Genomic DNA, 16068 nt, shown 5'->3' on the forward strand with positions numbered 1-16068 from the left:
GTGTGTGTGTGTGTGTGTGTGTGTGTGTGTGTGTGTGTGTGTGTGTGTGTGTGTGTGTGTGTGTGTGTGTGTGTGTGTGTGTGTGTGTGTGTGTGTGTGTGTCTTTGGCTCTTTCGCAATTAAAGCGAGGTGTTTTAATGCCTCTTGGGGCTGGAGGAGGTCTGCTGCTCTCTGTGTGTTCCTCAAGGTGTGTGTGTGCGTGCGTGTGCGTGCGTGTCTGGTCCACATACTCCACATGACACATAACAGCTGTGGGCCACAGCACCATAGAAGTGTGCAATCACATTTTCCGACCCCGCCTCTTCTCCGATTTTTTTCATCCATCACGCATCCATCACTTGGAGTAGAAAAGACATCCCAGAACCTGACTGACTGCTCTCCTCTCTGCTCCTCCTCCTCCCTCTCCTCATTCTTCTCCTTCTCCTTCTTCTTGATCTCGTTCTCCTCCCTCATCTTCTTCTTCTTCCCCTTCTTCTTCTCTCCCCTCTTCTCCTTCTCTTCCTTCTCCTTCTTATTCTTCTCCCTCTCTTCCTTCTCCTTCTTCTTCTTCTCCCTCTCTTCCTTCTCCTTCTTCTCTTCTTCTTCTCCCTCTCTTCCTTCTCCTTCTTCTTCTTCTTCTCCCTCTCTTCCTTCTCCTTCTTCTTATTCTTCTCCCTCTCTTCCTTCTTCTTCTTCTCCTTCTTCTTCTCTCCCCTCTTCTCCTTCTCCTCCTTCTCCTTCTTATTATTCTTCTCCCTCTCTTCCTTCTCCTTCTCCTTCTTCTAATTCTTCTCCCTCTCTTTCTCCTCCCTCTCTTTCCACCTCTTCCTCTCCCCCACAGGTTCGCTTCGTGTCGGACTTCTTCAAGAAGCGCCCCCCGCGCTGCGCGGCCGACCCCGACGCCCCGGAGAGCGAGGAGCCCGAGAGGAAGCCCAGCCTGCAGCTGGTGGACGGCGAGAGCAACAACCATTACAACCACCACCTCCAACACACCCCCGGCTCGGTGTGAGCCCGGCCCCAGGGCCCCGCGGGGTCCCTCCGCAGACCCCTGGCTGTGGTCGGGCGGCCCCCCCGACACCACACCAGAGACAGAGAGAGCGAGCGAGAGAGAGAGTATGGAATCCAGTTGATGGACTTTATTCCCTCTATTGTTTGCGGGTGTGTTTGTGTGTGTGTGTTAGTGTGTGTGTGTGTGTTTTAGTAGGTGTTGACCAAAGGCCTCTGCGTGTGCTCAGACACCCTGGGTTTTACAAGGTGTTCCCCGCCTCAAGGTTCAATAAGAATGCAGCGGCCGATGTAACGTACCTTCTTTTTATATATTTTTTATGAATGACGCCATCGGCCAAGCATGTGGATTGACAGGCTGCAACGACGCCCCCCACCCCCCGCCCGCCCCTGTAACCCTAACCCCCCCCCAAGCTCTCTAACCACTGGACCGACTGAGGGGTACCTTAAGCCCCCTCTAAAAGCACCATGATGACGCCCCTTCTCCTCTAAGGAGATTGGAGTATAATGTTTATTACAGGCATCATGTTAATGATGAAGTATATATATCTATATCTATATCTATATATATATATATATATATATATATATATATATATATATACTGTATATATAATTGCTTTACGTTTGACTTTTTAAACTATGTTTTTTTATAGAAAACTTCATATGTCTGCAGAGTGAAGGAAAATAATAGTTTTGGAAGTTTTGGTAGGTTTTTGTTGTGTCGCATTTTAGCGCACCTTAAGATGGTCTTACACACTCGGAGAATGGGATAACTTTAGTTTTATTTTCAGCATGTTTGATAGGTATGCACTCTTGACAACAGCCGATGATACACAGAATCCATCGATTGATGATGTCATTCATTGTTTGATAATGTGTTACCAAAGATTTTAGAATAACGCTTCCAAAAGCATTATAAAGTGACTGTTCTCATATGAGAACCTGCCCGTTCTTGATTTAAAAACTTTTCATACTTTTTTATACATACTTATAATTCCATATTGTCTTCGTAAAACTGGCTTTGCCCTTAACGGGAAGCAGTCCTTTTCCTTTTACCAAGGCTTTTATTGAATTGTAATTCACCTGTGTGAAGTGGACTGCGGATGAGGTAGATATAGATGTTTAACAGTAAAAAATACCACTACAAGATTGCGAACAATCACTGGCATGAAAGCATTTGGATATTTGACCTTTTTCTAATATCACATTTTATTGTTGGAATTTCTGTGTTTCATCTGACCGTAAAGGTTAGGGAACTGAACAGGCATTTAAGAGGAAAATGAAAATGGTATATATAATTAATTAAAACTCAAATAAATACTTAATCTAGTCTGATGAAGAAATCTTAAAAATGTCTTTATGCCAGCGCTGTTCAAGGTCATTGTGCAGCCCCTCTGCTTGCCACTATGAGCCACAGACACTCAATCCATCACCCTGAGATATGTTCACATTGAATGAAGGATGCTTGTACACACACACACACACACACACACACACACACACACACACACACACACACACACACACACACACACACACACGAGAGTATGTTTTTGTTTCACTCGTTGCCTAGCTTTCATTTCCCGCACACGGGGAACGCACCGATGCCCTCAATAAATCAAGAAGGCGTCTCAAACTGGTGCCTTTCTGGGGTTGCCACACAAAGGTATCCAATTCCCGGGGCCAAACGTGATCCAGATGCCTTGGCAGGGCTTTTGAGAGGCTTGTAATGAGGAAGGCCTCCACAGCAAACCGTGGGCTGGCAGCCAAACACCCGCCCTCCCCCGCCCCTAACTTCCACTTCAAAGATTCTTCCTGGGTTCTCTCTTTCTCTTCCCTTTCCCGGCGCTGATAGATGGGGTTAATTTGGCGATTAAGGGGGCCGGCCCCGCATCCAGTCCTTGTATGGTACAGCAAGGGCCCCGCTATGTATCAGACCGGACCGAAAACCAACGGTTAGGGATAGGTGGAGAGGCGTGTGGAGCTTGGATTAGGAGGGAAGGGAAATGTGGTGGAGAGGGGGTACCCAGAAGTTAAATCTCCCACCTTGTAGTGATTGTGCGGCCCCCTGAAAGACATTGTTTGCCCCCCCCCCCCCCAACTTATTGAGTCACCATCCCCTAGGTAACTCTGCAGGACTTCAGCCCTGGCAATGAGGCGCACCTGGTGCTGTTTTTCTGAATGGCGTTGTGTGGGGCACCTCAACACCCACCCCCCCCACCCACCCCCTGGCCCTCACTTTGCATTCTTAAATCCGCGCCAATAGCCCGAGATTAAAGCGAAGACCAGCACAATGGTTTCCCTCTTGAGGAGTACAAAAGAAAAATTCCCCTGGACATTATTTGAGGTAATGTGGCTCCATGTATTTAAAATGTATATTTCCCTGCTTTGTATATTAGTGCCTTAGGATAGGCATTGGCTTACCATTTTATTTTTTTCACTTTGTATAAAATAGTGTTTTATTTTTTTGTGTGTTTTTACCTTTTTGTATGTCTTTCTATAAATGGCTGATAAGAAATACATTTAAATAAAGACAGACTGTACAGTCAAATCTCTATTTCTTGAGGCGTTTCTGGTTGTGTTGGTTGCCGTCTGTTTCTCTAGAGGAGGTGGAGGGGGTCCCTAGGCCTAGAGTCTACCTCGGTTGTGAGCGGACCCCCTGAGGAGGCGACCCGCTCCCACGGGGGGGCTGTGATGTGTTACTCTACACACAGACCCACTGGAAGCACACGATATAATCGCATCTCCAAGGTGAAATGTGAGACGCTGGTTATGATGACTATGAACTATTGTCCAACGAAATGTGTTCCAACGAAAAAACGTTGGAACACACACACACACACACACACACACACACACACACACACACACACACACACACACACACACACAGGTGTCAGCAGAATTCTGTTGGAAAACCCGAATAAGTCATAAATTCAACCAGAAGCCTGAGAAGATGAAACACTTCAGTTTGACCCTATAGTTCATCTCTTTTAGGTTGCTCCCTGGTGTAGGATGTAAAAAATGACATACAGATGTCAGATACAGCATGCCAACATGTGACCACAGGGACCATAACATCAGATATCCCAACCCATTGTGAAGGTAACCAAAGCAGGTGGAGGTGGGTGAAATTCCGCTCATCACACATGATTGGAACGTCAATCATATGATTTAATTGTGAATTTATGTTTGAAATTATCAATAAATCTTATTTAAAGCAAACAAAAAGGAAAAAGGGAAATGGTACTGGAAATAAATACATTGAATGAGCATTGCCTACAATCTATGCAACTATACAGTGGCCTACACTTAAACATTCATTATTAAAGGCTGTTAATGAAGTTGCTTTAAACAGTAGCTTCATGATGATGAGCTCGTTCCTGGATCAATTTACTTTTTATAGGCCGACCTGTTAATCACGGGATCAAGTCTGTGCCCTCACTATAACACCACAATCACTCTGCTAATAGATGGCCTGTCTTCCATAAGACCGATGTCTTTAATATATACTTCCGGCCAAATGTTGTTGTTTTTTTTACCATTTGCTTTAACCAGTATTGTGTTTGATTAGAAAAATACTGCAGCTAGATAGACCAGAGAGTGCAGGCAGGGAAGGTGCTGCGTGCATTTAATTTGGAGGAGATGGATTACCACGCGTTCATTTAATTGCCACGATGTAAAAGTGTGTTTATATGATTCTTGATGGAGTGTGACAGATTACCAGTGCGTACACAGTTAGGGCCTATGGGCCAGTACCACCACAACACCCTGGGGCAGCAGAATCCAAACCAAAGGAAAAAAATAAAACAAGAGGAAAAGGGATTCACCCATTAGAGAAAACAGGACATAATCCTTGGCGCACTGCAACACCCCATAAAGCCGGGCTGAAGACTTGATTTATGATTGAGTGCTGAGTTATACCGTTTCAGCTCGGGCAGCAAGGCGTTTGATTCATGCTATGGCTCTCTTCGGCTATTAAAAGTCCTCTGTAAGTAAGCAGTGCCCGGCGGATCCCTCTGCCGCTAATTAAAAGCAAGTGGCAGGGATCTGGTAGGAGGGGTTTTAGTAAGAGTTCCCTCCCATCCTACCTCCCGTCCCTCGGTCGCCATCCCCAGCACCGGCGACCAGGGAGCGGGGAGTTATGGAACTGGAACGCCCAAACCAAAACAAACACGGGGCTCTATCCACACAAACAAGAAACCTATGGGGTTTTATTGGTGGGTATGGTGAGAAAACACTGTCATTCCGGGTTTAAAACACTATTAGTCATTCTGAGACTGAATATATTACTGCTTTGCTCTCTCCTGGGTCTAAACGAATATAAAATGGAACACATTGAACTGCTCGGTTAGTCTTGTGGGGTATTTTAGTTCCAATTCTTAACATTTACTTTGCTCCACTCCGAATTATCGTTTAATCAATCCATTAGAAAGTGCAGTATCAGCATGCAACGTGGTCCAAATACACTTTACCAGGGAAAAAAAGAAGCAGTACTAAAGTCTCAGCGAGCAAATTAAACAGATCAGGAAAAAAAAAAAAAGGTTAAAGGGATGTTTGAAAAGGTAATGGACTCGACTGAGCTGTAAGATCCAGGGTAAGCTGGAATGAATTCAATAAAGGTTTTCAGTCTTGATTGAAAGATTTCAACTGAATGTGCTTCTTCAACCTGTTATGGAAGGGGATTTGTTGACTGAGGGAATGTACCGGAGCCATGGCACTGAGAGAGTGCAGAGGGCGCGCCGATGTATACAGTGTAATTAGCTCAGGAGGTGGTGCAAGTCCATCTTAAGTCTGTTTCAATCATGTTGAATTATGTTCTTCAGTGGTTTGTGATGTGTCTTCAGTCGGTTTTAAAAGTTCTTTACAGTAACTGGGCAATTCATTTTCACACACATTTTCCTGTGTGTGATGTTGGTAAAGAAGCGAAATGTTCACACATCAGCTGCCCCCCACAAATACAAAAGTGGGATGTAACTTCCTTTGCAAAAATGCATTGATAAGAAGATGGTTGAAGTACTTTGGAAGGCCTTATTGAAACTCAAAAATACAAGAAAGTGCAACATGACGTCCATCAAAACCGACATGACGGGTTGTAAATCCCACGCCACAAACGGAAACGACGCCAGTCTCGTGAGACCATGCAAATCCATGGTTTCTGCGGCAGCCGTGGCATTCTGCTAAACCCCACTGGGACCAGGAACAAGCCACGTCTAAAAAAAGTGGTTTGAAAAAAAACAACAACCTCAATGGCGGTGGTGGCGGGAAAGAGACGACAGAATCTGGTATTTTTGAGATGCACCGCAGAATACTGCATTTAAGGAGATGACAACAAGCATATATAGACGTCCCGTTCTGGCCTGTCTCCCAGTAGGCGTTGACTGTGTGTGAGGATCTGACTGTCAGAGGGATGTGGTTTTCGTAGAGGAACATGGCAGAATGCTGGAACTAAGAGGGATGCTGCTGGGTCCACATTGTCTCCCAGTCTGCTCTGTGTAACATGTTATTTTGTGGCTTCTGCGTCAGATGAACTCTGTTTTTAGCTCTGTTGCTTTGCATTCAGCGATGAGCGGTTGAGAATGTCTACAAGTGTTACACACGTACCCACATAAACAAACTCACACCTACACACACAAATACAAACACGCGCACACACACACACACACACACACACGTAAACAAACTCACACCAACACAAGCACACACAGAAACAAATCATGCTTAAACACAAGAATAAACATACACACACACACAAAGAAAGTAGCCCACTCACAAACACACACAAACACTAACAATCACACACACTCACACATATATATACACCTACACCACAGCAATACACAGTTATTGGCACTGTGGCCTAGAAAATAGCAGTTTCATTGGCATCGGTGCAGAAGAACCGTTTTTATTGATCTTAAAATGGTCAAAGGACAAAACGGGTAAGACTGTATAGTGTCAGCCGTCAAATTGCAAGGCAATCTCCCTTGACATATTGATTTCTCCATGAACGGTCATTACAGAAAGAAAATCTATTTCAGAATCTAGGTTGAGTTTTGTTTGTCTCTCGTGGAGAATCTCATAGAGGGAAGAAAAAATCCTGCCTATGGTTTTATAAAAGCTATAAGTCCTATGAGATTTGATGCAACTCCGACAGGTTTGGAGATATAATAAGGGCTGTGGGCAAAGGTAGCACAGTCCTTGCTGCAGTATGTCATGAATGAGGATTTCGTGACCAGTGGGCCCACAGCGTGCACTGAAAGGTGTTATGCTCTCTCCCTCATGGGTTTCTCATGCCGGTGGCCAGCGAAGACATTTTTAGCTTGGCAGTGTATTCCAGCAATTAAAATGCCTGCACAAAATGAGCAGCCAGTGAATACTATTTCGCTCTTCCTATTATAGACAGCTTCGTCTTTTTGTTGGCGGCCTACATTGCCAATTATACGGCTACGGCGCCGAGACACATTAATTACCGCTGTACACCCCCTTCTATCCCACCAATAATTAATGCAAGTTCATCAACCTTGTCCTAGCAATGATACATTTGGAATAACAGCATGAATATGCTACTCCATAATTAATGTAACAAGACTGCAATCTTTATGAATGGACTGTTTTAATTGTTACCCTCATGTGCTAAAATACATATATTTGTTGTGTGTTTGGCCCACTATAAATTCCGAAGGCTTGCAGTTGCATTCTAACAACAATAGCCCAATCACAGGGACCGTGGTCAAGAGCACAAACTCTGTTTATATTCTTCTTTAATTATCGCAGCCCGCCATGCGTAGAGTGGCCTTGCTTTACAGTGCTAGGACTGTAACACGCAGGGCCCTTGGAGGAAAAACTCCACCAAGGTCCACACAGAACTGGCCCAGTCCGGGGCGAACCCAGCCACCCTCCTGCTCCGGGCCAGAACCGCCTGGTATGTTTTCTCATTGGATGTCATCCTATTTCTTGCCCCCCCCCCCCCCCCCCCACCCCATTTCTCATCGGTATGCATCCGTCGCGTTCTCCCTCATGGACATTTCAATTTTGTTGACATTTGGCTTTGCTGACAGATGTTAATCAAAAGATGTGCTGAGCTGTGGGAAGAATGCGGCCGACAGGAAAGGAGAAGAGAGGAAAGTCAATGTTTTGTCCCACGAAAGCCTGGAGGGCCGAGGCCGAGGTCCTGGTAGTCTGAGCGGAACCTCGCCCCGGGGTTCTGGTGTCATGCCCTTTGCCTCACAGTGCGTCTTTATGCTGCGCTCGCATAAAGCGGTTCAGTCACATGCAGCCCTCATTGTGCCCAAATGGGAGAAGGGCAAAAAAAAAGCTAATGCCTCCTGGTTACATTCAAAGTGATTAACTTATGTAGGTTCATTCAATTGGAAGGAGAAGATGGTTGCTAGTGTGTGGATACAGAAAACAACATCATGGAGTAGAGGGGATGCTTGCGCTATTCCAGCCTTGGATTGATTCACTTCCGCAGCCGATGGCTCCTGGCACTGCCGCTGCTGCCGCTGTGGAGGTCATGACTTGACAATACTGCACTTCTTCTTCCCTGGAGAGAGGGGGGGGGGGGAAGAGACGGAGAGAGACAGAGAGAGACAGAGAGAGAGACAGAGAGAGAGACAGAGAGAGGAGAGAGAGAGAGAGAGAGAGAGAGAGAGAGAGAGAGAGAGAGAGGCCGGTGGAGCACCGGCCTTGTCATCTGGCTGCTAGCCATTCCCCCCTGAGTCCCACCACCAAATGACCCCGACGAGGGATTTATACATTTTATATGTTTACACACACACACAGAGTTCTTGTCAGGTCCTCCAGGGGGGTCTGTGACCCTCCTTCCCTCCCATAAGCCATGCCTGGCTTTATAGATTTAAACTGGAGGGCACAAAGCTGGCCCCGGAGGAATAATAGCACTGGCTAATGTAAACAAACGTTCTGCATAACTGAGGTCGGCCACCGGGGGCGCTGAGTGACAGGACCCCTGCAAAGGAAACGGCCGAAAGGTGTGGGGGGGGGCGGTGATGTCACCGTGGAATAGAATCACGCCTTTGAGGCCACATAGGTGAACACACAGACATCCTTCCATAGCACGAGACACGAGGTGGCACGTGGCCTGTATACGTCATTTGAGACCTTAGGTGTAAAAAAACGAAAAAAAAGAACCATCGCCCAAACATTTAACCGTAAACCTTTTATTCTCTTTATTAGGGATAAACTGTGTCCCTTGCAAGTAGGCCTACAGGAAATATTTGGCCAGTTCTTTTGGCTCCAGGTGTTTTGATAATGGTTGTATTTTTGTGTAGTCCTGTTTATATTGGAGGGAGCTGTGTTGTATTAGGGGCCCTACCCGGGTAGATGGTACGCAGACCATGTTGTGGATTTAAAACATTAGGTTGACATCAATTTTTTTAATTCCACGTGTTTTTCAATAAAGCTTGGATGTCGTGAGAAAACCAAAAATGTCCATTAGTACACCTACTCACATGTCTACGACTCAAAACACACAACCAAAGACGAATAACAACCAGCCTATCTTATGCTAACATTGATCGATGTAATAATGTAACCATGTTGTTTTTTTAGAACTCATTTGCTGACGTTGTTAGTACGTGGAGCCAGCCGGAGCGGATGCGGTCAAGAGGTGGAGCCAAACTCACAACGCAGCGTGGTTGGAGTAAATCAATGTTCTATGTGAGAATTTAGACCCATATGGTTTAGAACTTCTCAAGACTCGATTAGAGACAAATGGCCAGTCAAATGTGTTGGGTTACAGGTTTAGTTCATGCCGATAAGATGCCTTATTTTCATTAGTAGTCTGCAGGGCTAAGAATAACTGATGTATTGGAGGGAGTCTGTCGAGTTTCGGCATGTTCATTTGCCTGTTTTTGGTAGTTCGTCTTTTGATATTGACCCTTTCATTTCTGATAGCAATGACATTAAGGTTTAAATTAGTCACATAACTAGCAAATAAACAATTTTCTTTTTAATGTTTTTAAAACTGTTTTTTTTCCTGGTTAATCTATTGGCTAACAATCGGTTCATTGAAACCACGATGGATATGGATTTAAATAGGCTCATTATTTTAGTTCTTACAAAATACCCAACAACCAATAGCTCATAGACTTAAGCCTCACTATTTGCAAATGTAGAATTTTGCTATGTATTTAAAGAGAACTAGCGACACTGTGCGGTAAAATATATATATATTTTTTGCTTTACTGTGTATACAACTGCCAAGTAAAGCCTTACCTATACGTGGCTATAGACAAGGATCGTTTAAGATCGGTGGGAGTGTACATGCGCCATTGACCGTGTGTAGATTGTCAAACGTTGCGAAAGTATTTCGTACAATTTAAACGAGGGTATATATAATATATGACGTCGGAAACGCTATTTGACAGTGCTCCAGACGACGCCTAACAGAATCGTTCAAAGTTGTCATTTACTAATATGAAGGTTCTACCGAGATTTGAACTCGGATCGCTGGATTCAAAGTCCAGAGTGCTAACCATTACACCATAGAACCAGCTGGGGTATATTGGTAAACTGTCCGTACTAATACGCATTTTCCATTTCTGCTCTGGACTATAGTGTATTTTTTGACACTTAACTAGCATAATACATTGTGTCAACAAAAAGAACCACCATACAGCTTGTTTATAGGCCTGCATGTCCTCACACTTTTGACTGAAAACCTGACAGCAGTGCTTGGGGAAACCACAGGATGGCAGTAGCGTGCAACTGTATACCAATCTGCTCCACTCGTCAAAGAAGAGGGGCAATCGTCGTCTCTAGGGCAGACAGCAGAGGATGTGAAAGGACGCTTGTAGAACGTGGGAGGAGATCCCAGGGGATCTTACTGGGTCCACTGAGAAGATAAAACCTCCTCCACAGGTGAAGCTAACAACAATATGTAAACCAAACAATGCAGGTAGTGGAATGTGTAGTGGTTTGATATCGAGCTCTATACATAAAGCTCAATATATGTATAAGTAGCTCGATTTATGTTGGGCAAATATATATAATGTATATATATAATATATTGAGCTCTCTATCTATGTAGAGCTCAATATACATTTAGCACTATATATATATATATATATATATATATATATCTATATATATATATGTATAATGTGTGTGTGGGGGTTGGTGCATGCCAGCATGGTGTGTGAGTGTGCATGTGTGCGTTAGTGTGTCTGTGTGCCTGTAGGATGTGTGTGTGTGTATGTGTGCCTGTATAGTGTGTGTGTGTGTGTGTGTGTGTGTGTGTGTGTGTGTCGGTGCATGCCAGCATGGTGTGTGGTGTGTGTGTGTGTGTGTGTGTGTGTGTGTGTGTGTGAGCCTGTGTAGTGTGTGAGTGTGTGTGTGCCTGTATAGCGTGTGTGTGTGTGTGCTTGTATAGCGTGTGTGTGTGTGTGTGTGTGTGTTTGTGTGTGAATGTATGTGCCTGAATGGTTTGGGTGAGTGTGCGAGTGTGTATGTGTGCGTGCCTGTATAGTACGTGTGTGTGTGTGTGTGTGTGTGTGTGTGTGTGTGTGTGTGTGTGTGTGTGTGTGTGTGTGTGTGTGTGTGTGTGTGTGCATGTGAGCATAGCTGCTGCTGATGTGGGTCATTACCCCCTCTCTCCCCCCAGGGGCCATGCAGCAGGAGTGAAGTGCAGGAGGGGCCTGAGAGGGGGAGGGGGGCTGGCTCAGTGTGGAGGGGGGGATGGGAAAAGGGGGAGGGAGGGGCTGGAGGAGGGGGGAGGGGAGGTGAAGAGGAGGGGGGAGGGTTCCCAGGAGACTGAAGACCAATAAATCACCGTGCCGTCTCTGCCGTGACACCGGGCTTGTCTGATGAGGGGTGGGGGGGGGGGGGGGGGGTGAAGGAGGGGGAGGGAGGGAGGGAGGGAGGGGGGGGGGTAAGGGAGGTGGAATGAAGGGGGGGGGGGGGGGACTGAGGGGGGAGGATGGGAGGAGAGTGCAACATGACAACACTGAGGCCTTGTCTCCCTGTCACTCAGGCCCACACTGATCAGCCAACGTTCCCCATCCCTATTCAGTGTGTGTGTGTGTGTGTGTGTGTGTGTGTGTGTGTGTGTGTGTGTGTGTGTGTGTGTGTGTGTGGTGTGTGTGTGTGTGTGTGTGTGTGGTAGTTGGGGGGGGGGGGTGTAAAGTATTTAGTGGTAACCTAAAAACCTCACTTCACAAGCCTCCTCGTGTTCCTGGGTGATACCATTTAGTAACCAAGGATTCTCTTTGTGCTTTGTAGTTTGCAGTCCCATCAGATCACCACAGTCTATCAGGACATCCAACAGATTATGCATTAACACACAGACCTTCTGATCACATGGAATGTGGTGCGGCTAAATGTGGGCTCTAAGCATGTACCGTTTGGTGTTGTGTGTGTGTGGTGATCTGATGCGAGGGGTCTGGAACCGACGAAGTGAGACCAATTCATCAAAATATTCTATTCTTAGTGTTCTAAAAAAAAAAAGGGAGAAGGATCATAGTCAAGGTATTTGAGATGACTCACAGCCACTGTAAAGGAATCCAGAGTTTGTGTGTTTTTGTGTGTTTGTGTGTGTGGGTGCAGATGGGCTATGGCGTTCACGTATAGTACTATTGTGTCTGGTGTTAGGACTTTCTTTACGACCCCTTTGTCATTTGGCAGAAGACAACGGTGTCCTCTCCCTGCGTGGGTCCACTTTGATGTCTCAACATGTCAGGGGTTTGAAAGACACGCAAACACACATACAGACCCACACATACAATCACATACACACAGGCCACCAGTTTCGAGAGTAAACAGACACAGAGTGACACTTGACATGAATTAATGTATGCACACCGACAGACCCAACAGACCCACAAACACACATACTCACACACGTACATACACACATGTTCACACACAAACACACACACACACACAGACAAACACACACACACACACACACACGCACAGTAGCAGATATACACAAAGCAAAATTGCACACAAAGACACATGCACACACCCACACACAAACACACAGACACACATATTTTCACAAATACACACATCTGACTACACTCATCGGACCATCTCCTGTGTGCAGGGCAAACTGCAAAGCACTGCATTCTTCGTGCATTTTTTTTTCCTAATAAACGTGATCCCAGATTCCAGCAGTGAGAACAGTTCTCTGCATTAAAATTCATGGGGAAAATGGCAATAAAAACTCTCTCTCTCACTCCCTCCCTCCCTCTCACCCACATCCCCTCCCCCCCTCTCTCTCTCTTTCTTGTTCTCTTTTGCTTCGTCTCTCTCGCTCTTTGCGTTGTTTGCCTCCCTGTGTCTCCCCCTCTTTTTATTCCCTCCCTTTCACTTGTGCTGCTGAGCACATAGCTAAACACGCATGCACACACACAAACACACACACTTGCACACACACAAACGCGCACACATGCACACACATACATGCACGTCACACACACACACACACACACACACACACACACACACGGGTGAACACATATATGCCTAAGCCACACACATACACGCAATCTTTTTTTCTTTCATCAGTCATGCACTCTCTCTCTCCCATTCTCTCACTCCTTCTCTCACTCTATCACTCCCCCTGACTCGTCTTTCTCAGCATCTCCCCTGCTGTCTTTCATTCTTTATATTCCTCTACGTCCTCCCCCACTCCCTTCCTTACCCCCTCTCTCTCTCTCTCTCTCTCTCTCTCTCTCTCTCTCTCTCTCTCTCTCTCTAACACACACCACAAACACACACGCACACATACACACACACACGCGTTGCACACACACCTATATTTTCCAACTCCACCCCTGGCAGGTTGTGATTTTCACTGTCAGAAATTGCTTTTTCAATATCTCTCTTTCTCTCTCTCTCTGCCCTCCCCCCCCCCTCTAATTATGAGCCCTGCTAAAGGGGTTGTACCACCAGAATACCAATTTTTACACCAATTCTCTCCTTCTCTTCCACAGAATGTTTTTACTCTGGGTAACAAACAATGCACTATACCTCATATTTGCAGGTAGGGCTATTATGACTGTGACGTCAGCCACCATTACATTATCACTGTTCGTATTCATATTGTGATTATTTTCGCATATTGTTTTGGCCTGAAGCACTTTATAATGCTCTCAAGTGTTCTCAAGGCTATTTATCGTTGATACTTAGGTTGTTTTAGAACTCTGCAAAATCAATATTTATTTGCATATTGAGTATGATCTAATGCAGGGGTGGTAAATATAATATTTTTTTAAACGCACTGACTGTTTGTGGGAAGAAAAGGAAAACCGCCGAATTTTCATTTAGATACCACTATACTCCTTGTACTCAGTCACTAGCAGTACCCCTACAGGGTTAACTCTTTCACAGGGCAGCTTTGGTGCCTTTGATTGACGTGCAGCGTAAGGCGCTGCCGACTCACCACCAATCAGCAAACGGTCAGTGCACCCCACGTGGGTATTCTCAGTGCTCATTGGTTATTTTTACCAGTGTTTACCGCCGAAGCCGAGCCCCACGTGGAGAATTCATTCAATCATTAAACAATTCCACTGCGCCCTATTTGTATTGAGATTTTTTCTACTGTTTGCGAAATTTGAATTTTATAAATATATGAGGGGAAACAAATATAGTTTTTTTTTCAATTACATAAGAACAATCAGAGCTAGACTAGAATACTAAATAGGAAGAGAACCAACAAAGGATTTTTTTTCACAAATATCATGAGGCTATTTGAAGAGTGGTATGTGTTAATGTGGGATGCCCTACATTATGCGAAATGTTTGCAGAACAATGCTGAATTGGTATCACGTTGTACATGGTGGTCTACGTTCTGTGGCTAAAATGGTTGTCCTCAATTCGGACTTAATAAACGAGGAGGCTACCAAACATAAGGCTACTTTAGGTTATCTCCCCAAAGTAACTCATATGTCCCATTGAAATTCTGGCGAGGATCCGAGAGAGGGGGTTTGGTGGGTGGTGGTGGTGGGGGGTGAGAGAAGCGAGGGATTGGGAGTGTTGTGTGTGTGAAAAGAGTGTAGGGCAACGAGCGAAACAAAAGAGGCTGCGGCTGCATCGATGTGATGGTGGTGGTGTGTGTCCGTCTCGGAAGCCACAAGCAAACACACACATATCTGACCCGTATTCTGAATGGTTGGAAAGGCTTGGCGGAAGGGGAACGAGTAGCTTGATGATCGGCGATTAAAACAAGAAAAAAAACAGTTCGAAGAGCGAAGTTGCGAGGACTTGGACCGTCTTAGACCGGCAGGCGCATCTCTTCCCCTAACGTCGAGAGCAGTGCAGTGTGGGTTGGAGAGACAGCCCAGAACAAAGGAGTCTTGAGCAAGGAATGAGCAAGCTGAGACTAGCTTTGCCATTACCGCTTTTGAAATCGGGCCAATGCCTCTCTGAAACACCAACGTAGTAGACGGTCTACTCCATTTTAAACGAGCCCTTTCGCTCAAAAGGCAGAAAGAAGATAAGACACGAATAACCCGAACGCAAGTCGGCGGCCACAATGTTTCCTCAAAACCGTCCACCGGTAAGTAGGCTACTTCGCTACTATGCAACACCGGCAGCGTTTCCATTTCGTCTACTCCTTGTTTCGCGATGCTATGTTTTTTTTTTTTTTTTACGAACTCGGATCCCGGGTGAATGCACAATGCATGTTTAACACGAGTTAGCCGATTCTTGAAGCGAAAGGAACTCAGATTAAATAGGTTTAAACGAGCCCAAGTTAGTTCAAACCGGGATTGTTACATATCGTCTTTGTCATCCTTGCTATTTAGTTCCGGGATTTCATTCGGAGATTGTGATAGCATACTCCAGACTTGAAGCTTGGAAATACATTTGATATGTTGTTTTTTAAATCGTGATGCCCATGTAATCATTGTATTTCAGTAGACGGATGGTTACGTGTTACCCATGTCCATCAGTTTGAATGTAGTCCCCATGAGTCCCTCCATAGACCACATCCACTTGAATCAGTTGGACCTATATTCTCCTTGTGGGCAAAGCCAACGTCCTTGGTGCCTAATATCGTCCGGGAAGAATAAGGAGTCTTGTTTGGTATATAGATAGTTGACCCAGATGATGAAGTGG

General features: G+C 45.3%; 2 protein-coding genes and 1 non-coding gene across 3 annotated transcripts in view; 2 read left to right on the plus strand and 1 right to left on the minus strand.

Annotated features, from left to right (window-relative positions):
• plpp2b (phospholipid phosphatase 2b) overlaps positions 1-3553 on the plus strand; it is an 18445-nt gene extending 14892 nt beyond the window's left edge. Inside the window, exon 6 of the mRNA XM_056603929.1 lies at positions 821-3553. Within this exon, the coding sequence (XP_056459904.1) occupies positions 821-988 (168 nt within the window). The 3' untranslated portion in view covers positions 989-3553. The remainder of the gene's footprint in view (positions 1-820) is intronic.
• A 6873-nt stretch (positions 3554-10426) lies between these two features.
• On the minus strand, positions 10427-10498 carry trnaq-uug (transfer RNA glutamine (anticodon UUG)). The gene has a single exon. It is a non-coding gene; the product is annotated as a tRNA-Gln (tRNA).
• Positions 10499-14983: 4485 nt separating this feature from the next.
• Positions 14984-16068, plus strand: part of tle2a (TLE family member 2, transcriptional corepressor a) — a 34429-nt gene continuing 33344 nt past the window's right edge. The window contains 1 exon segment of the mRNA XM_056603290.1: positions 14984-15508. Within this exon segment, the coding sequence (XP_056459265.1) occupies positions 15485-15508 (24 nt within the window). The 5' untranslated portion in view covers positions 14984-15484.

Source organism: Gadus chalcogrammus, chromosome 12 (genome assembly GCF_026213295.1).
Source record: "Gadus chalcogrammus isolate NIFS_2021 chromosome 12, NIFS_Gcha_1.0, whole genome shotgun sequence".
Classification (NCBI taxonomy): Eukaryota; Metazoa; Chordata; class Actinopteri; order Gadiformes; family Gadidae; genus Gadus; species Gadus chalcogrammus.